The sequence below is a fragment of the Diadema setosum genome, chromosome 17 (genome assembly GCF_964275005.1).
Source record: "Diadema setosum chromosome 17, eeDiaSeto1, whole genome shotgun sequence".
Classification (NCBI taxonomy): Eukaryota; Metazoa; Echinodermata; class Echinoidea; order Diadematoida; family Diadematidae; genus Diadema; species Diadema setosum.
The window spans coordinates 29,047,776-29,072,459 of NC_092701.1; the positions used below are offsets into that span (position 1 = coordinate 29,047,776).

Consider the following 24,684-nt stretch of genomic DNA (forward strand, 5'->3'; position numbering starts at 1 on the left):
AGTCTCCAGAAGGTGAAGTACTCCTCTGTTGTCTCGAGATGGGTCAGTCTATATACTCGGCTGATGTCATCCAAGGACCTTCTATGAGACGTAAGGGCAAAATCATCTGCACGAGCAAACTTCTTACATGACGTGATTGTCATGTCACCATGTATATACTATGTTAAAAAGGAGTGGAGTAACCTAGTTTACAGCCGCCCTAGAGGAGGCAATCATTCAGAGTCCTTACACAGCTGGTCTGCGCAATCCTGAATCTGCAAGTGCTGCAGAGTAAAGACAAGCAGTGTGAAGTTGTTATAGCACTGCTACTTAGTATAACAATATGCTATTCTTATAACATGTATAATATATGTGTCTTTCAGCATCATATGCGTCTACTCCATTACACAGTGATTGCATTCCTAGACAAAATATAAAATCATTGTTGGATGTTACAAAATAAGACTACTGTGTTGTGATGACTTTCTGTTTACCATAAATATAAAAAATATGGTTGATACTACTATCAATACTTTACCAAATTCTTAATAATTCTCCAAACACAAGTCCATGCTGTTACATTTTGAAATAATGCTACCAGCCTTGAGCAAATAGGTGAAATCACGCAATCACAGAACCAGCGGTAAATCTGATCTATGATATACAAATAAGACAGAAGGTCATTTGTCATTTGTATTTTCAAGCAAATCATATTCTGGGTTAACATGACAAATTTGAGGCATTTTTTTATTTCAGAGATTTGACGAGAGGAAGTGAGGTGGTCCCTTTTTTCCACTTTCCCCTGCCTCATGTTCTTTCGCGGATGAGGGGATTGTAAAGTTTGTATGATATTGCTTTTAGATAATGTAGAAGATGAGAGCTATTTGGAAATTTCATTTGTGTCATCATCTAAGATTCAGCTTCAGTAAAACAGAGTGAATATTATGATGTTGAACATCTCAAGGCAAGTAAGTATTGAATATTATTATCTAATAATTCCTAATAAACGATCTTGATGTTGGCGTCGATTCCAAGTTTTTGTTGTGATTTTCCCAATTCCTAGAGAAAAATCCAGATTGAGGCAGCAAATTTAGATGTTTTTCTTTTTTAGCTTTTTGTCAGTAGCAACCTGAATTCTAATCAGCACCCAAATTGATAAACGGTGTGTAGCTGCATGACAGAAAAAAGGAACATTTTGTTTACTTCAATGTCCATTTTGCCGTTCATATTGTACAGGGGTATATGAGTGGCATCCATTTTGAAGTTTTGTATTAAGAACATATAAGTCTACAAACAAATTATTTTTCTGTTTGTTTGTTTGCTTGCTTGTTTTGCTAGTGGCACTCATCAGATTTGCATTGCACATGCACACTGATAATACCGTAGGTATGTGACGGGAAATACAGCAAATTCGTATTCTATTTCTATGCATATATATATATATATATATTTTTTTTTTTTTTGCCATTCATATAGTACATGAGTATAAGAGTGGCGGCCATTTTGAATTGAAAATAAGCTTAAAATGCTAAATGTACCTACTTCAATTGAAAATTATCTCTCATGTGCATTAAGAAACACTCAAGGAACAAAAATTAAAAAGTTTGATGGAATAATCGGTCATAAAGTTGACATAACTTAAACTGGGATAACTTGATCATGGCCAAATTTACTTAATTAGCATATCTGGCGGCCATTTTGGATTTTTGCATTTTGCAGACAACGCTCAAGGTTACGCGAGTGGTTTGGAATCAGCACCCTCGAACCGATAAGAAATCATCAAAAAACATTGTACATGTACAAACTGTATATCAAAAAACAAGGTTACGTGCACTTTCTATGGAGCCTAGCCTTGGACTGTAATCTTACTGCAGTGTGTGCGCGGATGGTGACATTCCTGTGCAACGGGGATCTTTTGAAGCAGCGCCATCTGCGTCAGTAATGAATCATTGCTCTATCGATCGGCTCGCCTCGAAGCTGTACTGTAGCTGTACGAGCTAGCAGTGACTGGCGAAAATAGAACGAGAGGATCACGAACACCGACTGTGTGACAACATTGTATGGCATGCACATTACCGATTGAATGCTTGGTTTTACATAGTTTATTCGGCCGTTTATTTGTCATTTTGTTCTCCTAAAACCTACCTTTACTCAAAATGCAGAGCATACCTCACGGCTACCAAGAGGTTCCGAGTTACCATCCAGTGGAACATCAACGCTTCAATCCATATTCTTTCAATGGAGGGTAAGACGGCGGGTGTTCTCGGTCATGTTAGACTTTTCATGCTTAAGTTAAACGTTAATTGTTAACTGTTAGGCCTTTTAAGGTCCTATATCCTACATTTGTTATCTTGCACCCCAGTATTTGAAGTAACTGTTAATACTTTGTAAACTAACACATTAGATTGTAATGTTTGATATCGCACTGCACTACACGCACCACATTGAGCCCGACAATCGGTAAAAATTTGATAAATTTTAGTACACTCTGTACTGTCCGACTGTAAACATGATGTCTTGATGATGATGGGGGGTTGTGTGTACCCGGACACTTAAGAAGTTGAGATTTAGATGAATTTTTCACATTGCCATTCTCAATAAAAATATTCCAATACACAATGATGAGGTTCTGAAAATGATACTTAAGAGTTCTTCCAAAGCAAAGCGAACAAAATCAATTTTTGTCGTAATTAGAGAACTTAACTAAACATGAAACCCTTGCAAATATATTTTGAATGTTGTAGCCAGCCTCCGTGTATTGTTTATGGGAATGGATTAACACTGAAGTTTGTTGTTTCTGACTTGCTGTTAACACGCGCACAAGTTTCACATCGCGCGCATGAAAGAATATTGCGCGCTTCTGGTTGACAAATTGTGAAACAAATCGCCGAATTCTGCTTTAACGTTAGAGCTAGAGAAGTTACCTCAAAAATTGGTATAAAATTGATCTATTTATTCAAAAGCCATTGTTTGTATTTTATGCTTATTTCATGGGATTTTATTGTGTTTATGGAAGAAAATTTTTAGTCCGGTCCCACAACCTGTCCGGTCCCACAACGCTTGGTGATACAGTACTAACGTTAGAGGTCTACTACTAGTTACTGACTACTAGGCCCGAATTCACGAAGGTGGTACAAAGTAAACCATGGTTTAAACCATGGACAAAAACCATGGAGCGCCAAGTGTTGCACGGAATATTTCGTTACAAGATTGGTCATTTTCGTCGACAAAATGACTGTTTCGATAATGAAATTATCATTTCGTGGACGAAATGTTCATTTAGTTACAAAATGTTGTCATTTCGTTACAAAATAATCATTTCACCGACGAAATGACTGATTTTGTAACAAAATTTTCCATGCGACACTTGGCGCTCCACGGTTTTTGTCCATGGTTTAGACCATGGTTTCATTTGTACCACCTTCGTGAATTCGGGCCTATGAGGTTGTCTAGTCATGGTACTGTATCGGTCTAGTAACGTAACTGCGACCAGCAGCCCCATACGCATAGCGTAATGCGTAATGGGGCTCCGCACTGTAGCATTCAGGATCATGATACACGTAGGGTAGTATCGTGGATAAATATCAACTTAAAATCGAAAAATGTCTTCAATTTGAAGACTTACCTGTAAAGTTGAAGTATTGACAACAGGCTTCGGGCTAGGTTTGGTTCTGCCGATAATCCCTTTCTGTTCGAATTGATGACTTAACGTGACTCGGGTCGAGAGGAACCTGGGAGAGCTATACTGAACTGACGGCCGGCGCATGTGCACACTGACATCTATCCAGTCTATGGATTTGAAATTTGTGCGCATGTGATGTTAGACTACAGAAATGTTTAGCGTGTTTTAGCTTGGGTCTAACAGAGTAAATTATCATATGTGACCGTGCATCACAAAACGAACAAAAAGTCGCATGCACTAATTTTGTGTGAGAGCTGAAAATAGGTGAAATAGGTCAACCTAGCCAATCTTGACTTTTTCATATTTTCTGAAAGAGCGAGTCTTCTTCTACATCATACTAAAGTTTGGGATCATAAAACGAAGTGGAAATGGGTTATTAGCAGTTTTTCTGGAACACTTTTTAGTGGAATAGTGTGATTAGGTGTTTCTCAAAGAATCCTCTTTTCATTTCTTAAAAACCCTGTTCATGCTCATCACTTTAAACTCTGGGACAATAACTTTAGAAGGGATAAAGCTACTGCTTTGAAAGTTGGCATTGATCATCAACAGAATGTTTTAATAAAGCATGCGCAATTTCATCTTAATCTGTTAATCCCTTCATTGTTGTTGCTCTGGTGGTCATCATCTTGTTATTCCATTTATCGCACAGCGAGCGCGGCTTGGTAAAGATTAAACGCTTGAATAGACCATGTGCTTCAGAGCCTCTTTTCTCAGTTCTCACTTATGTACTTTCTTTCCAATATTTAGATAGGTTAGGAAAGTCCATTTGTATTGAGCTATATATCATTTTAAAGCTTAGAGTCTGCTCTTTCAGAATCTGACCTTAACTAAAAATGCATGTCTGGCGACTTTTTGTTCGTTTTGTGGTGCAGGGTCACATATTGTTTGTGACAGGGAACAGGATGCTTATTTTTGGCAGGGGCAGTTTCATTTGTTGATTAAACTAGACTAACAGATGTCTACAATAGTATAGGCCTAGATATATATTAAAAGTAACTATTGCCACACAAATTGCCCACCCTGTGCAGGCTGACTGGTGATGCAAAACTTTATCTGGAAATGAATTTAAATCAAGTGATGGTTTTGTTTCTCCTCATTTGCAATATCCCACCTGCGTTGCTGCAGCTGACAATTCGTCTTAGTTTTTTACCTCGGCCAAGGAGGTTACAATGATTTTGCCGCATTTGTCTGTCTGTCTGTTTGCAAGATAGACTTCTACAACTCAAAAAGTTAAGGTACATTTGGATGAAACTCACAAGAAGAATTGATACACTTGTAATGACACAAGGAGCAAATGATTAATGGTGATAAAAATCACTGTCTTGATACAGCAATTGAAAAAAAAAAATTAAAGGATTGTCTATCATTGACAAATTGGCCATACAGCAAACGAGGGAGTTCAAGCTGTGTGTACTTGAGTGCACGCTAAAGGCACAGTAAAAAGCTGTTCACAGTGGATGCTGAGACATTAGTAGAAAGGCTTATCATTGAAAAGAAAAAGGGTGATTTTCAGTGTGTGTGAATGGGACAAAATTAGCTACTTGGCAGAGGTCTGTGCATCCCAAGTGCTTTCCTAGGGGTGATAGATTTTTACTTCTGCCAGTTTGATTCATTAATTATACTTGTGCCATCTTTAATGTAGCATCTAGGCATGGTCACACTATAGGAAACTAGGAGTAGTTTCACTACCTGGTATTTTTCTTCACATAGTTTGGGCAGTGTGACCTCAAACTTCTGGAGAACTTACCAGCGAAACTCCCTGCGTGCACTTGGAAGGTTTCTGTCTTCTCATAAAACTGCATAATTTTGTGTAGTATGACTGCACATGGATAAACTTCTAAAAAAAAAAAAAAAAAAAAAAAAAAAATAACAGCTAAAAACTGGCCAAAGTTCACTATGAATTTGGCATACCTTTTTGGGGTCTTTTTCATCACTGAAAATATAAAACTTTGGCATGGGATGCAAACAAGGAAATCTTGACAGTGGTTGCCAAGCCTGATGTACCCTTCATGTAAGTAAACTGACCAAAGCATCCAGCTTCCAGTGCTGGACAGTAAATTCGGTGGCTCAATGCTCTCCAAGTACAGCTGTAAATGTAGAGCAATTGCAACTAACCCTTCAATCCTGAGCAATATTTGAGTAAACCAAAAAACACATGCTTTCTTTTGTATTCAGGTGATGTCTACCTATTAGTCAGGTTTAATAGATGTACAAACCCTGTGTAGTCTTAGAGTGTACCTCACAGATTTTAAAGTACATTGTACATGTACATGTACATTTTCTGAAGACCACAACCTGCACATAATACTATGATAATAATATTAATATTAATAATTTCAGTTTTTACCATGATTACTACAGATTTTACTAGAGAGTGTTATGAGTTTAGATGTTTAATTTTTTTGAGCAAAATATGCAGTTCTCATTTTCTCATTTTCATTTCTCATAAACATTAATTCTCTATATGAGGATGTGCCGCAATAGCTTGTAGCCTACATGGCTTGATCAAACTTCATGGAAATATTGTCACTGTACACATAACAAAGTGTATGGCTGAGTGAAGACTAAGCAGTTATTAATATATTGAATTTATTATTCTTTATCATCCTCCAGGACTCTTTTAGCCATGGCTGGAGAAGACTATGCCATCATAGCATCCGACACCAGACTTAGTGAAGGCTTTGCAATACACACACGAGACAGCCCAAAGACGTACCAACTGTAAGTTTCGAGATTTCGAAGCCTCAGTATTCCTTCTGATCTTGTCATTGTAATGGTCTTCATGACTTCAAAAAAGAAAGAAAAAACAAAGAGACAAGCTGTTTTCTCGGGGATATCAACCATTCACACCGACTGACAAAGGAAATGGGATTTGTAACTTTCAAGGGAAAATTTGAAAATGTGAAATTCATGAAAAACCAATGTATGAATATCAAACTGATACAATTTTAGTTGGTGGTGAATATGATATATGCCCAAGGAAGAGGAATGCTCGGACATGCTTTGGTTAGAAAACTCTGCATTTGAATTGAAAGAGTGTCTTTTTCCTGAAAATATGATTTGAGACTACATATGTGTAGTTGTTGAGTTGCAGAGATGTATGGAGTGATGACATATTGCATAACTACTGCTCAAAATTTCTATGTCAGTGTGAAGTAGGAAGCAGGCTTTGAAATGTAGAAAAAACAAGAGTCTGCTGTAGAGACTACAGGTTTGTTTTTTTTTTTTGTTTCTCGATGGATTGAGTGTATGGTCATTTCAGTGGACGTACAAGTTACACTCATCAAGGTAAGTGATATTGAGATATTTTAAGTAGTGACGTGAAATGTATTTTTCTTACTGCAGAACTGATGCGACAGTGCTTGGCAGTGCAGGTTTTCATGGAGATGTTCTGACATTGACAAAAGTCCTTGGTGCAAGGCTGAAGGTAAATGGACGATACTTCTGTTTTGTTTGTTTGTTTGTTTGTTCAATCAGAATTGAAGAAATTGATGTTCAGTACAGAAGAGAATTAATTGTTTCTAAGTTCTGTAAGACGTGATTTTTCAGTAAAATGGCAAATAGTTTTTGTATTATGCAAATTGTGTGCCCCTTGTATGCTGGTAAAACGATTGTCTTTTGTTTTGAACATTAATGAATACAGTTGCACGACTGGAATACACAGAATATCAGAATTTTGTAAATATTAGCCTACAAAATTTGAGCATACACAAGTAGGTAAATTGGCTACACCCGCAAAAGATGAGCATGTAAAGTGAAAACAAAGAATGAATGAACTGTGTCAACAGTCAAATAAAGAAGAACATGAGTTTTCATAAAGTGTGTGCACTCACAGTGTTTAGTAACGCTGGTTTGGAATGTGAACCACATACTTCTGCAATATGATCTTGCCTTCTTTTTCTTTTGTATCTGTCTCATCTTTTTTTCCCCTCCTTTTCTTTTTGTGGTCTTCTTTTCCAAGATGTACGAACACGAGCACCACAAGCAGATGAAGACGTCTGCCATTGCAGCCATGCTATCCACAATCCTCTACTACAGGAGGTTCTTCCCCTATTACACCTACAATATCCTGGCTGGCCTGGATGATGATGGTAAGATTCATGTCATCAGTGTTATCTTGTGGAGAGAAATCTTCCTTGATCTGGTGATCTTTTCACACTTCTTGTGTGGAAAACCCCCAGAGTTTGTAATGTAACATGAGAAAGGAGAGGGCAGTATACTGTATAAGCTTGGATTTTTTTTTAAAATTTATTTATTTATTTAATTTTTTTTTTTGGCGAGAATTTTGCGAAACACTGTTGGACTGCAAATTTAACAACACATGATAATGTCACCATGTGCTAGGGTAATACAAAATAGTGCACTCACGATAGCATTAGTGTCAATTCGCAAAACAGCATCTCTCAAAGACATCCTTGATCTCCTCAGTCATGAAAATAAGAGCTTATACAGTAAATGTATTTTATCAACCCTGTCCCTCCCAACACAAATCTTAGTGAGGAGTTATATTGACTGATTGTGCTTTATATTGCAATATCACCTATGCATTGCTTATCACAGCTATCATTCTTGCACATTATTGATTGTTGCAACATTGTCAAAACCTTTCCATCATCAATTAAAATGCAACTTTACCGTATGGTTAAATTGCCTTGCAGTAAAATCAAATTTAGACAAAAATCAAATTAATGGTTTTATAACTAATATGACTGCTAGCTGAAACCCACAAAAAAACAAGAAAAAAAAATGCAGAATGTGATTCTATGTAATGGACCAAAACATGTACTGGGTTGAACGCCTCAAATTTGTAAAGTTTGTCTTACAACAGTAGGAGAGTAATCCTTTTGTTACCTACTGCCAAAATTTGATGGTTTAGAACAAAACTAAAGTAGAGATATTAGCAGTTTTTCAGGACCATATTTTTTGGGGACAGGTGCTGCTTCACTGGGAAATTGATACTTGTGCAAAGCACACTTCAGTGACTCTGATCTTTAAATCCTCTTTTCTCCCTTATCTGTGAAACTGTCCATCCGCATGTCAGTCACTTTTTGAATGGGTTTGGATGGTCCAATTTTAACTAGCCATATATGATTTTAGAGTTTAGAGCTTACTCTTTTAAACTATATAGAAAAGTAGGCATTCATTTTGGCTACTTTTGTTTTTGTTTTTTGTTTTTTTAGCTGGGCTGTCACATATGCTTTCACCAAATGGTGATTTAGTTGCAGCCACACATGCATACTAGCAGAACTTATGATGTCATCAACTTGCAACTCAAACTGTCTTATCAGTTTGTGCACAAAAGTGTCATACTTTTACTTGAGTGAGTTTCATATCAAGTGACACAAAGCTCCACAAAGCTTCAAAGGCGGCAGTTCTGTTTGCAGATTAGTTGATAAGTAATGCTTGAAATTGTTCATTGTCCCCTGCTTTTTATACCTCCGCTACAAATTGTCGCCGGAGGCATTATTTCACTGTAAAATCACAATGATTGTTGGTTTTGATCCTCCAGGCAAGGGGTGTGTGTACAGCTTTGATCCTGTGGGGTCGTATGAGAGGGAGACATACCGAGCTGCAGGGTCATCCAGTGCCCTTCTACAGCCTCTCTTGGATAATCAGGTCAGTGATCAGAAAATCACTCTTTAGTTCATGCTTTGTGCATCTTAACTTTTTGGTTTTTTTTGTTCGGTTACAGTGCACTCCTGTTATAAAAAAACATGGCTATAATGAAATTCCAGTTACAACAAAGCAAAAATTCAGGCCACAACATTATCCACTATGTATTTTTATTGTTTATTTGTTTGGTTTTAACAAAATTTCATTATAACAAAAGAAATCTGCCGGTTCCAAGGATTTCGTTATAATGGGAGTCCACTGTAATATAAGCATTAGTCATTCTTCCCAGCTATAGTCTCAGCTCTACATGTATGGGCTTATTGCCGGTTTGTAAGCTGCTGTTAATTCTGCACCTGAATTGATAGAGGAAAGTTATGAGTGTGCAAATCTGTATGTCGGTGATAAAATATCTGTTTTCAGTTTCATGTTAATTCATCTCATCTTCAATTTTGTCAGATTGAACATTTTAGAAAAAAGTGAAACAGGGTGACTTGTTTTAAAGTTTTAAATGCACCATATTTGTTTTTCTGATGTGCCTACTGTAAAAGTAGAAAATTTCCCCCAAGTAATTTTTCATGCTCTGCCAGGAAATATGAATTTTGTATGTGTACAGTCCATGGTGCAAAATTCCTCTCAGTTATAAAGAAATATTATTATAATGGAAAAAACAAACGTACAAAGTGTAGGTCCAGAAGACTTATTTGTAACAGGAGTCACTTGCGTACAACACATCCTGATGTTTTTGGATTTGTCCCCCTCTCTCCCCCTCCCCTCAGATTGGAGGCAAGAACCAGGAAGGGTGGGTGAAGGAACCCATCTCACTGGACAAGGCCGTAGCCCTGGTCAAGGACGTCTTCATCTCGGCGGCGGAGCGCGACATCTACACCGGAGACGGGATCGTCCTCCACATCATGACAAAGGACGGGGTCAAGGAGGAGCGGTTCCCACTCAGACGAGATTAAATCGTGCAACATGTCTCGGAGTAGTGTAGATATCAGTGTTGTATTGTCAGTGTCTCATATCATTACATAGTCTGTGTTATGTTTGAATGTGATGTCCACAAAAGTGACATCTCAGTCAAGAAGAATTGAGCGCTACAAGATGGTGGTCCAAGACCACAGGGTAGAGATGATCATTTCCTGTGCTTATGGATGACTTTGGTTTTATCTGTGACTGAACTCGAGTCTTAAAAATGTTCTCTAGCATTGCTTCATCAATGATGTAACTTAAGAGAGAGTGAAAAGAAAGTGCTCACAGTGTCATGAGAAATAGGTGTTATTGCCACATATGACATCATGTGGGAATATGTGAGTAAAAGCAGAAACAACATGAGTTTGTTCTTCATGAGTGATTTTATTTCTTGAAATGCAGATTTGGGGGAATCAGGTGATGTCTGATACAAGAAGAATCCTACAAAAAGTTTTATAAGCCTGGTCCCATATCCAGTGCATAGCAGTCAGTGGAAATGTGATACGTGTACGGAGCTGTAATTGGAAATGTCGAGTATGGCCTGCATTTCATGCAGGCAAGTTCTGAAAGAAACAAAAAAATAATGCTGATGTATTCATGCACACATTGACTTTAGGGCCTTGTGGGTTAGTTGTCCTGTGTAAGCCAGGATTCTCATGGAGGTTAGCAAACCAAGAAATTTACAGTAATGATGGAGATATTTTTGTCAGGTAAGTAAAAATTGTCAACCATAGAATGTGCAGATATTCAGCTTTGTACAGTAGTAATTTTTGTGCCAGATTTAGTGATTCCTTGGCCAGCTTTGACATTGAAAAATTACCTCCCAACTCAAAAGTACCAGTTAGTTCCAACACCTAAGAAAAAGAAATCAGATCTCATCCACAACATTCAAGTTTACTCATTTGAATTACATTCTCAATCTTTGAGTTTATTTAAAACAAACTAAAAAAGGTATCGGAGGGAGAGGGAGGATGAAAATATGTACAGGCTCTTTTAATGTTACTGAACTCATGGGCCTAAATTCACTGAGGTGCGAGGTTTAAATTCAGACCATGGTTTAAATTTAGTCCATGGACTAAAATAAGCATGAAATAGGGAAATGTTAAGACATGCATGCATCAGTACATGTTTATTGCTGGATGTCTGTCAACATACTCAGTAGATCACATATATTTCTGCAGAAGTAATTTGCATAAACCATGGTCTAAATGGTCTAAACCACCTTTGTGAATTCAGGCCAATGGAGACTGTCAAATGGTCTTGTGTTATCTCTAGTACATTTAGCTGTCATCATGTACATACAGTATCTTGTACAACACACCCTGTCCATACTATGACATTGATGAAAATAAATCAGTTTTGTAAATGATATCAAGTAGAAATGTCTCTTTAGCATGTGTATGCATTGGTTACATTTGTGGGCGCTAGTGTACTTTCACACCTGTTTGTCAAATGATCTCCAAACAGAATGTACAAACTCACCCTAAATGGTCCACAACATCAAATAACTTGCATCTGGGTCTCAATTAGCGTTTTGAAGGTGGACATTCACCGTTTGCACACTTTTAGTCAAGAAATTGCACATTTGAACACAAGCAATCGGTGTGGTCATACATACACATGTCAGCCAGCAGCCCAGCTTAGTGCAGCAGGCTGTTTGAGCTGAATGTAGCTATCACATCCATACTGATCACAGCGATATTTCTATGGTATCTGTAAAGAGATAATTTTTTTTTTCTTTCCCTCAGCATGAATCGCATCTTGCGTCAAAGTGATTTCCGGAGTTCTTACTCAATATTCTGTGTGTACGTGTGTGTGTGTGTGTGTGTGTGTGTGTGTGTGTGTGTGTAATGTGAATTATGTTTTACGAATGACTCAAGAATGGGAGGGATATAGGAGAGAGAATAGCAGCAAGGGGGGGGGGGGGGTTAAGGAAAAGGAAGGTGGAGATAGAGAAGAAAACATGTGGATACAATAACGTGGCATGTAGAATATTTATACGAGAAATAAAACAATTTTTTTACAAGGTAGAATGTAGCCTAAATGTCAATTATGGCTTTCTGTTTCCTTCAAATTGGAGAGAGAGGGGGGGGGGGGGAGGATAGATACAAAAGAAGAGAGACAAAAAGGGGAGAATAAGGGAAAGGGAAATTAAAATGTGCAAATTATAGAATTATAGATTAATTATTATTATAATTATAGAAGAGGAGAAAAAGGGAAAAGGGAAGGGAGAATGAGAAAATTCTTGAATACAAAATAACGTAGCCCTAAAAAGATTACAAAAACAATAATAACAATATTTACAAGGTAGGGAGAATCTACATTTTTAAGGAAAGAGAGGTAGAGGAGCTAGAAAAGAAAGGAGGACAATTGAAATATAAAGAATAAAGATTGACTGGAAATGACAGGAAAAGAAATAATGAACTTAGAAAGACAAAGGGATGGAAACTTAAAGAGATGAATCAAAACGAAGGAAAGAAGGAAACATACACAAGAAGGTAATTAGGAAAGCACGAAAGATTTGAAGGAAACAGAACTACAGATAAACTGAAATTGAAATAAAAAGAAAGTTTGAATAAAGGAAAGAAAGAAAATATTACTGGGAAGACAAGAGGATTTCTTGAAATTAAAAGAAGGAATGGAGGGTATGGTTAAATGGGTAAATATCTAATGAATGATCATGATGAATATGTTTATGTATGTATATATATATATATATATATATATATATATATATATATATATATATATAGTATTGGTTGAGACCTAACTTCAGGTTTGTAACATTTTTTTGGTGAGATAATGAGAAATCTGTAATAAAATATGAAAGAGTGTGTAATTCCATGAGGAATTCAATGTTTATTTGATGAAAATTGGTTTGAAATGGCTGAGATATCCAAAACAGTGCGATTCTAATAAGTGTGGGACCCACACTTTATTACGATCACTTTGTTTTACTTTGTTTTTGGATGTTTCAGTCATTCCAAACCCGATTTTCATCAAATAAACTTTGAATTCCTCTTAAAATGGTATGCTCTGTACTATTCATAAGTGTTTTCTTGGTATCTCGCAAAAAGTTAAAAGCCCTATTCTCATCTCCACCAATACTGTACAATCCCTTTAAGATTTCATGTATTGGCTCCACGAAGAATGAAGAAACAAACTGATAATGCATTTTTTGGCCAATAACGCATGAGTTTATTCGACTCAAATTTTCGGCGTCCTATCCTTCTTCAGGAGTCTTGACAATGGCGGTATCAAAACAAACCAAAACAAAAATTGAACACGTAGAGCACGCACTCCTAGACAGACTTAGTTGGTATTAGACACGGCTGGGGGTGCGCACCCTTTACAGTGCTGTTGTCCTGTAGACGTGCTGTTGTCATGTAGACGCAATGTAGTCATGGCATGCATAATGAGGAGAACATTGACAGTTTTATTACGTAACAATGACATTCAATTAAATTGTCATATCACTTTGTATTATCACATGCTATGATGAGATACCGAATAATTGCACTTATCAACATATCATAAGTTACAAAAATAATAGACAAATTCAGGAACAGGTTAAAGAGCGCTCCAACAATTGAGATGTTTCATGACTTACACTGATGGAGACTGTATACTATATAATAATCATCAATACGATAAGTCGGTTTAAGAATTTCTTTTGAGAAACAGATGCAATCATCAATTAGAAAAGCCACAATTCATTGAATCACTGTAACCTAATCAGATTTAAACATGCAAATATGAAATTGATTGTATAGTACCCATGAGTAATAGGATGGCAGTGTGAATCCATCTAAATAAAATAAAGCAAAATATATAGATGGATCCACTGAATTGTGAGCGTCTGCCAATCAGCATGAAAATTAGTGACATAAATACACCTGTAGATATAAAATGACATTAGAAATAACATCGATAAAATACGTAGGAACAACAAACAGGATCTACCAGAAATGCAAGGTTGAAAAATACTTAGGCCTACATTCAGTTATGACCCCCCCCCCCCCTCTATCTGCAATAATCTCATTGATGGTTATTTTCAAATATGCTGAAGTCCCTATCATATTGAGATTGAGAAAGATTGAGAATACAATGTACTACTGTAAAAGTGGATATTTTCGCGTGACTAATTTTTTGCGCTTGAGCGGGTAACAAGAGTTTTGCATGTTTTTAATGCTGCGGAATCAAGACATCACGCAAAGGAACATATGGCAAGCAAAAATATTCGTCTGCTTTATTTCCGCGCTACCTTCTGGTTGCACAAAATGTGCGAAAATTTCAACATCGTGAACATTTTCTCGTTTACAGTAGTATGATTGCTTGTTAATGAACATTCTTCAGGACACAACAAGGGGGTCTGAACTTGAAGAGGAAGACATGACAATATTTCCCTTGAAGCAAAAGTCACAGCATGGCCGCTTGGTGAACAATATACAAATGATGCACAGGACAGAGTGGATCAGTGAGAATTGGATGCGAGAGTTTAACTTTGGAACTATTTAAACCAACGTGTGCAGCAAGTGGGTTTTTAGACTGTTCCAAAGTTAAACGAGAGCATCTTAGAATTTTATGCTTTGCTCAAAGTCGAGCCGTGAAACAAGAAATGTAATTGTTTATTGTACAGCTCACACAGAAAAGCATTGATTTCTTTAATCATTGGTAGTCAGTGTTCGCACTTATTTTCATCGTCATACCTTGCACTCTTCCCTTTATCATAACAAACCTCAGTCTATCACACTTTCCTTTCCACAAGTGATGGCTTCTGTCGAGTCATAAATCACTAGTCCTTTCATTTCAGGTCACTAAACCTGATCCTAGTCTCTGATCATGAAGCGGGGGGTCTGCCCTCTGTTCAGACATAATAGTAATGTTTCTATTCATTGTCAGCTTTCTTTCCCCATCCTAAATCATCTAGTCTTGTCTCAATTTCTTCCATCCACTTTGTATCTTATCCAGCCCCGACCCCATCCTTTTCCCAACTGTGCATATATTCAAAGGAAAAATAAAGACATTAGATACTTCGTAGATGGAGTATCCATTAACCACTGAGTGACAGGATTCTGTCATCAGCTCTACCAGTGTCCGGCCTGTGTTCTCACTTTTGTCATTCTCACGCCAGCGCTAATTCCACTGTCTTCTCACAGCTGCTTTACCCACATGAACTCACAGTACCATAATAATAAAGGACCCCCTTTCCAGTGGAATTAACAGCAAATAACATCTCGCCTCCTCAATGTCATACGATCAAATTAATATGTCACTGTTTCTATGTAATATATCAACATGATTCATGAATAAAGACACCTGTATTGTCTCTCTAAAGCTGTTTCTCATTTTCGAGATATCAAAACATCAAACAAAAAGAAAGCAGGATGCTTTTGATAGCAGCAAAGATTTAATCATCAAGGAAATCTCAGAGTATTATACACTGTAGAATCCCCCTCCCTCATTTTCGTATAAAACTCTTTAAAAAACCCAGTGTCAGATCAGGGGGTGGTGAAACATCCTAGGCTTCTTTTCAAACGAGAGAGTTATCATTTTCATCTTGTAAGATGGCTGCTGCTCAGCCTTTGGGCAGGAATATGCCGAACCAGGCAGAGTTTGGAGGAATATCTCTAACCAAGATTGGCCATCGATTCAAATATGACGTCGATGCCATAGTTCGTTGGTTTTGGAACCATGGACTACTTGCCACACACATGGACTGTCCTGCCTGTGGCCAACCATGTCAGAAAAGATCCTACAACAGGACTATTGATGGTGTCACGTGGCGTTGCTCATCCCAAGCCTGTCGGAAGACAGTGAACATTCGTAAGGGAACTTTTTTCAAGAAAAGCCACCTGCAACTCTGGCAGGTTTTTGCACTGTCATATATTTGGTCATTGAACTGTGGTTTGGTGAGAGGGCTACCTCAGGACGTCAAAATGAAGGAGATCGGAGTGTCCAACAGGACGACAGTTGACTAGATGCAGATTTCTTTTGTGACCTCTGTGTGCAGTATTTTCAAAATCATCAACATCATATCGGAGGTCCAGGCGTCATGGTAGAGATCGATAAATCGCATTTCGCAAGACGAAAGAATAATGGGTTCTGGGCAGATATAAACCTGCCCGCAAGGTAGGTTTTCTGGTCAAAGTCCAGCTGCGGAAACGCGGCAACCTTGTTTCACCACATCCAACAATGGGTGGCCCCGGGCAGCATCATCTGGACAGACATGCGGCGAGCGTACAATAATTTGCCGAACCTGCCCAGGCAGTATCGACACGAAGTGGTAAATCACAGCATAGACCCGAAACACTGGAGTAACCACGAACAGAGTGGAATCAATGCGGCAGAGGGTGAAGTTCAAAGCGCAGCAAGGACAGACCAACCGGGAGATGATTGGGGATTACCTGGCAGAGTTTATGTGGTCCCAGCGCTTCTCAGAGAGTCCACTATTTCCTCTGTGGACACAAATTGCCACGGACCTGTACCCCTTCAAATAGTGTCGGAACCATGGACTACTTCCCACACACATGGACTCTCCTGCATGTGGCCATGTCAGAAAAGACCCTATAACAGGACAATTGATGGTGTCATGTGGCGTTGCCCATCCTAAGCCTGTCGAAAGACAGTGAACATTTGTAAGGGAACTTTTTTCAAGAAAAGCCACCTGCAACTCTGTCAGGTTATTGCACTGTCATCTACTGTATTTGGTCAACAAACTGTGGTCAGACAAGAGGGCTACCTCAGGACGTCATAATGAAGGAGATCGGAGTGTCCAACAGGACGACAGCTGACTGAATGCAGTTCCTTCACGATGTCTGCGTGCAATTCGGAGGTCCCGGTGTCCTGGTAAAGATCGATGGATCGCTTTTGGTAAGACGAAAGAATAACGTCGGACACATCATACCACAAAAATGGGTTCTGGGCAGATAAAAACCCGCCTGAAAGGTTTTCTGGTCAAAGTAAAGCTGCAGGACACGGCAACCTTGTTACGCCCCGGGCAGTGTCGAAACCATGGACTACTTCCCACACACATGGACTGTCCTGCATGTGGCCATGTCAGAAAAGACCCTACAACAGGACAATTGACGGTGTCACATGGCATTGCTCATCCAAAGCCTGTCGGAAGACAGTGAACATTTGTAAGGGAACTTTTATTGAGAAAAGCCACCTACAACTCTTGGCAGGTTTTTGCACTGTCATATATTTGGTCAACGAACTGTGGTCGGGCAAGAGGGCTACCTCAGGACGTCATAATGAAGGAGATCGGAGTGTCCCACAGAACGGCAGCTGACTGGATGCAGTTCCTTCGCAATGTCTGCGTGCAATACTTTCAAAATCATCAACATCAAATCAGAGGTCCCAGTGTCGTGGTAGAGATCGATAGATTGCTTTTTGCAAGACGAAAGAATATCGTCAGACACGCCACACCAGCAAAATGGGTTCTGGGCGGATAACAACCCATTACCATTATCATTATCATTTGCATTATCTTTCATTGTTGGAAGGAAATAAAGCGACATTGGCGTGGTATTAGCGTTTTCACCGTAGCGTTTTCACTGGAAAATTATGAATAATTGAAAAATACGGCAAAATCCACGAGGAATTGCTTTTTGTTTTTGTTTTTGTTTTAGATAAAGGGATATACACTGTATCATAAGCTTTGGATATTCCCTTCACCGTCTTGAATAAAGACTAAGCGCTGTGGACATCATTATTGTTTCACAAACAGGCAAAAAAGAGGAATCCAAATTGGTCAGAAAGAGAAGTACTGACTCTCTGTCAGTTTGTGGCAGACAACTATCATGACCTTTTTGGCTATTCTGATCACTGCACCCAAACAGTAAGTATTATTCTTGTACCCATACAGCTCAGTTATGCTTATTCTGAAGATTTACATTTTCCATTCCTCACATCAAACATTATGTTAATCAAGATTGAAATGAAACTTTCTCTAAATTGCTAAAAAAGAAAAGAAAAAAACAAAACAATATACCGTTATCATATCTAAAGTTCCTAATAAAAGGGATTATCTATACTGTTTTTATACTACCCTCTCAACAAATACATCAGTTTTAAACAAAAATCACTCTGTTCATTTACAATATTATTTATTATAATGTATTGTAGTGTACTGGTACATTGTTTTTGCATTATCTTTCATTGTTGGAAGGAAATAAAGCGACATTGGCATGGTATTAGCGTTTTCACTGTAGCGTTTTCACCGGAAAATGATGAATAATTGAAAAATACGGCAAAATCCATGAGGAATTGCTTTTTGGTTTTTTTGGTTTTTAGATAAAGGGATATACACTGTATCATAAGCTTTGGATATTCCCTTCACCATCTTGAATAAAGACTAAGCGCTGTGGACATCATAACCTTTGGATATTCCCTTCACTGCCTTGAATAAAGATTAAGCGCACCGCATTTACAACAGAAAACCTGTGGTCATACCACCGTCTGTGTTTCTAGTTCGGTGGGACATAAAGAAGACAGTGCTCTTCTTTGTATAGCGGTTAGTCTCGATTCAGAAGTATAGGGATATAACAACGATACCAAATTGGTTAAAAATTCATTTATTATGACTCAGCTACTCATTTGGAAATGCTATCATAGCTTGATAAGCATATCTATGCCCGACAAATAAACTGACACCAAAAAGGTTTTGCCACCTCAGGTGGTACCAATAACCCATTTTTTTGGTCTTGGCCCATGGACTACCAGTGTAAGTCTAAAAAGCATACAGACTTCATAATCCCATCAGACCACAGATGCATGTGTTTAGCTCCATTACCACTCAATATCTTTGACACGTTGTCGCTCCGCTCCACTCTAATTTTCCTACGCAAGAACAAACTCCGATGCAACCATATCGAAATGACTACTAGTACCACGACCACCCTTAGACAAACTTATTTTCTGCCATCAAAATTTACCGGAGACCGACTTGACCAAGACAGGTGCACAGCGCACATGCTTTCTTTTGAGGACAATCTACATGCACACGACATTGACCCCACTAAGAATGAGACCTTACCGACCATGCTTAGAGTATTTAAGCGGACATTAGCTGGACAGGCGCAACTATGGATTGACAACATTACCCCTACGATGTACAATGACCTAAGACCACTGTCATACGTTGATTTAGTCCTGCTAAGTCATCATACGCTAGAGTGACGGACTTCAATACCATGACAATGACTGACGGGGAAAGTGTAGAAACTTTCTTGCAAAGACTTCGACAAGCTGCAATCCATAATGACCATGGGGAGACTCAAATTAAAGGGACTGGGGAGGAGTGTTGGAACCCAAAATGCAAAAGTACTATTTCATGAAGTGAAACAGGCAAAAACAAGGGTCAATGCCTATGAAAGGACTAAGCAATGAAAAAGAATCGATGAAAAATACGGCAGTATGAAGATATCTATGATTTTGTGAAGAGCGTTACATGTAACGCTTGTCAAAATCACAGGGGGTCGGCTTAGAGGCTCTCCGTTCAAGTGTTGTTTTTGCCTCCCTCTTTTGTCCGATTTTGGCACAGCGTTGATTTGTTGCCTTCTCCTCGGCGAAAAGCAAGCCCAAGATAGAGTGTACAGCTGTACATCGACGCGCCGCGATCGCGAGGCGAAACCCGGGTGCCTGTTCACTGGCTAGCGAGCGTTATCGGTGCATTTCCCGGCATCAGCCCGGCAGCTAGCTAGCACGGGTCAGCTCGAACTCTGCTGGCTGCGTATATAGGCCTACTTACCGTACCACCACTCCATCCACACAACAATGGAGCCGCAGGAGGAGAGCGAGAGATCTGTCTCCAAGAAGAGGAAGACCATGAAAACCAGTGACAGAGTATGGAGATGGCGACAGAAAAATAAAATGAAGTCAATCCCAATTCCCCTCAAGACACTAGGGGCTGAACGACAGAGATGTCATTTCACTTCTGCTGGATCGGTAATGAATTTGTGAAACTCGGAAGACTTCATTCAGTTCAGTGTGAGTAACAGTCAACTTCAGTTAGGACCTACAATGTAATAGTGTATATTGCTGATAGAGATGTCACTTAGAGGATCTACACACACTATACTATTGTTATGAGTAGGCCTAGAATCTAGATTAGTAGTTTTGTTAGGTGTCCTATGCCCCACCCGGAAAGAGTTCCTTATGTCCCCCCCCCCCCCTACCAACTTGCACAAAACAAACAAACTAGGCCTAGCATTCCTTTTTACCGATAATAAACCAAATAAAGGTTATGCCATTTATGGGAAGACTTCCCATATTATTAAACCTTTATTTAGTCCACCATTAGCAAAAAAAACAAACAAACAAACAAAACAAAACAAAAAAAACAACAACAACAACAGCAACCTATCGAACCATTATTTGTGCAAACTAGTGGGGGGGGGGGGGGACATAAGGAACTCTTTCCCCACACCCTAACTTGTTTCTATTATGGTAAACTAAAAGATATATCACAATTTGCCTGAGATTTTACTCACATTTGAAGAAAGGCCACATGCAGATTCACAAAGCCAAAGGTGTACCGGAATTCAGAATGCGATTGAGGTAGTATGGTAGGTATCCTAGACCAATGTTCTACCATTCCTAGTCCGAGGCCCTTTTTCTCTGCCAATGTATTAGATAACTGGAATTTTTTTTTTTTTCTGCGTAATGACATATCCCAAATTTGGCTCAACAGTTCTCCTTTTTGAAATGTGCTTCTGGCAATTGCACAAAATCGCTGTTCACATTAAGAAATGGCACGCTAAAGTGTTTTGCATGTAAATACGCGAATTCCTATTTTACCATATTCTGGATTATGTTGCCCTATTCTACCTTCATGTCAAATTATGGGTCTCAAAATTTCGAAATAAGAAAGTTACGACACTCATCAGAACTGCCGTTTGTTACAAATCGGCGATAGGCGAGAAATCCAATTTTACGAAACGACACTGAATGAGTGAAAGTGTCAGCGAAGAGCTGCGTAGAGTGATCATCTGGTCACTCTCGCTTTTTACAAATAGTTTGTGGAGAGTCAACCGTGTATATGTTGTCACGGCAGCTATGATCGCGGACCAAAAACGTGAATTCACATGTTTGGTAAGGTACCTAATTATTGTCTCCGGTTATGGCATTGCAAAAATGTTGATTGAAGTGTATCTATTGTGCGTATACATAAGTGGCTAATGGCGTATATGCATTGCAGCGCAGTTCACTCAGTCCCTAGTGTAGTGGCTAATGGTGTATGCTTTGTAACACAGTAGGTGCTAGTTGTTGAGAAAGGTCTGTCAGATATTATTGTGGCAAATGTGGGTATCTTTTGTAGGGCAACAGCCAGCATCACATTCAAGGACCATCCTGACTAGGCAGCTCAGTGAAGCCAGTGACATCCCCTCTCGTCAGTTGAGACCAGCCCTCCCAGCTACCGAGCTTGATGTCAGAAGCCAGTGAAATTCCCTCTCGTCAGTTTCGACCAGCTACCCAGCTCGGTGAAGCCAGTGACATCTCCTTTCATCAGTTGAAACCAGCCCTCCTAGACCTAGCTAACCAGCTTGATGAAGCCAGTGACATTCCCTCTCGTCAGTTTCGACCAGCTATACCCAGCTTGGTGAAGCCAGTGATGTCCCCTCTCATCAGTCGAGACCAGCCCTCCCAGCTACCCAGCTTGATGAAGCCAGTGACATCCCCTCTTGCCCATTGAAACCAGCCCTTGCACTGGTACAAAAGGTTTGTACAAACTGTCTTTAATTACCTGGTACATTTTGTTTTAAGACACCTAGATCCAACAACTGTTTTGAACCTGCAAATGAAAATTAATGTTGATATTTAGTAAACAAAACATCAATAAATTGTTCGATTTAACTCTGTGTTCTCAAACGATGCTGTTATTATTCTTGCTGTAATAATTGATAACATTTTTTTTTTTGAACCCATAGCTGTGGTAGTGGTTAATAAGATTATGGTTGTCTTGATCATTACTTTTAGGGTTACAAGTTAGATAGTTTGTACATTGCAGCCACATATAGGCCTCCTATATGATTGTATGTGGAATTACAGACCCCCAAATCCCATGTATGTGGCTGGATTTAAAGACATAGGCCCTATATGAGCTTGTATACATAGGGCCTACTTTGTAGATGCACAATGAGAGGCTGAGGTCATCCCGACGTCATGTGCAGTGTCAACTCATCAAAAATTTGGCTGGGGTCTGTAGGTCTTATTTTCCTTTTTGCTATTTAACTTCTACAGTAGACAGTCTATTTCTAACATATTTCATGGAGTTTTCTCTGTTGCATATATGTGAGCACTACAAGATAAAGCTACCTGGTAGACTCTACACTGAAATAAAAGGGATAGCAAGTTCTGTGACTAAATTTACAGAGTGGTGAAGAACTAATGCAACTATCCTAATTGTAAGTCAGTGTTAATGCCTTTCATTGTGTCTGATATACAGATGAACTCCTGTCCAGATGCCCCTGTGAAATGGAAAAGTTCGTGAATGCCGTTGCCTTCTCCAATTAGTTGTGGAGGAAAATGCTACTCTGAGGAAAGGACTTGGGTCAGATTGAAGTGGATCAAAACCTGGTGAGAGTGCTGACAGATATTGATTTTATCAGAGCCTGGGCAGATGTTAGAAGATAACAGGTTAGATGATGAAGACGTCCCTTTGGCATGCATATTTAGGAATTTTTATGTAAATATCATAAATAAAGTGGGCTACTAAGTATTTTCATTGGACTTTCAGCATCTAACATAAATACTTTCATCGGTACTAAACTTGTCATTGCTTGAATGTTAGTCATTAAAGAGAATATTTACTATGTGTAATACTGAATAGTTAATTGAGTCTATATGAGTAGTAAAATAATTTTTCATTGTAAATGTGTAGTAGTTACTATATCACCAACATTCAGTCATTAGATGAGAGATCAATAGAATGTGCTTGTTGGCCTCTATTGCAGTGGAACAGCTAGCATCACATCCAAGTGCCATCCCAGATATCCAGGTTGTTGAAGCCAGTGACACCCCCTCTCGCTAAATAAGACTGCCTCTTCTAGGCTACGCAGCTCAGCAAGACCTGTGACATCCATCTCGCCAGTGGAGACCAGCCCTCTCTACCACCAAACTCAGTGAAACCAGTGACATCCCCTCTCATTAATCAGAACCAGCCCTCCCAGCTACTTACATGTAGCTCCATGAAGCCAGTGACATCCCCTCTCATGTTCTTCTTTGTGGCTGGCAAATGTTTGAAAACTGAACTTGGATGACGTCAATATCATAATTATGTTGAGTGCATCCGAGTGATGGCAATGATAATAGCTCTGACACCAGCTCTTCCTATAGGCCTACTGTCAATTTATGCCTTCATTGTGTATAATAGCAAAAGACATGTTAGTAATGAAAAAGCTGCACCTTTGTACCAGGATTGTTGGGGATTCTGATAAATGCACATTGAACATGAATAACATCAATTCAAATCATAGACCTACATTCATGTGATGGCAATACTAACTGATATGACACTACATTCGTATTTCTGAACTCTCTATTTCTGTCTTTTCTGTGAGGTAACAACAAACATGTTAGTACTCAAATGTGTGAATCAGAATGAAACATTGAATTGATTGCATAGAAAATTTGTTCTTGCCCCATGTGGCAAGTAAGGAATATAAATCCTGTAAACTCCTAAACTGCATGTGCTTAAATTGTTACTGGAAACTGAAAGGGCTGCAATAACCAGGCACAAAGTGTTTTGTCCTTTTATTTTTTCATTTGGTCTTTTTCCCCCCTGTGTTTCCCAGGTGTTTCAGTGGTGAAAAGCTACAATTACTCCGTTACAATAAAATATTGCATCAGTGTTTTAAAGTGAACTTAAGCAGGGCTGTCATGCACAGCAGTGTACATCACTGAAAGGGCCTTTCACAAATTTCATTATTGCTCTAATTGTTATTATTATTATTACTACAACTACTATTGTTGTTATTGCTAATGTTTTTATTACTATCATCATCTTCATAATGATTATTATCCTCATCATCATATATGTGATCACTGATATCATGCCATGTGTTACATTCAAGTGGCACAGCAGGTCCTACACAGTAGCATTGTCCATCAGCATTTTGGAAGACACTTTTCAGCACATAATTTTGTGATAACTCTATCAAATCACATTATTATGAGGACAATATTTTTGTGGTAAATGGAGTTTGTGCCCTTGTAATATTCATTGCATCTATATTTTATAGCCAAAAATAGGTATGAATTTTGATAAACAAATGTGTTGGAAGTACTTCAAACAAGATGTTCAGTTTTCATTCACATAGATATAAAAATACACATTGTACATTGTAATATACATTTGGTAGGTCCCTACATGATGTTCTACTGATATAATTGTATACGCTAAAACCCTAAACTGAATGTGTTTTGACAATGCAATA

At 38.6% G+C, this 24,684-nt stretch overlaps 1 protein-coding gene and 1 long non-coding RNA gene across 2 annotated transcripts; both read left to right on the top strand.

The window, feature by feature from the left end:
• Positions 1-1,967: 1,967 nt before the first annotated feature.
• Positions 1,968-11,625, top strand: LOC140240398 (proteasome subunit beta type-1-B-like). The gene is made up of 6 exons (XM_072320168.1): positions 1,968-2,224; positions 6,275-6,382; positions 7,007-7,088; positions 7,623-7,752; positions 9,171-9,277; positions 10,051-11,625. The coding sequence occupies exons 1-6, from the start codon at positions 2,136-2,138 to the stop codon at positions 10,234-10,236; spliced, it is 702 nt and encodes a 233-aa protein (XP_072176269.1). The 5' UTR covers positions 1,968-2,135; the 3' UTR covers positions 10,237-11,625.
• Positions 11,626-20,028: 8,403 nt separating this feature from the next.
• On the top strand, positions 20,029-22,730 carry LOC140240697 (uncharacterized). The gene is made up of 3 exons (XR_011902038.1): positions 20,029-20,236; positions 21,567-21,967; positions 22,695-22,730. It is a non-coding gene; the product is annotated as an uncharacterized lncRNA (long non-coding RNA).
• Positions 22,731-24,684: the final 1,954 nt, after the last annotated feature.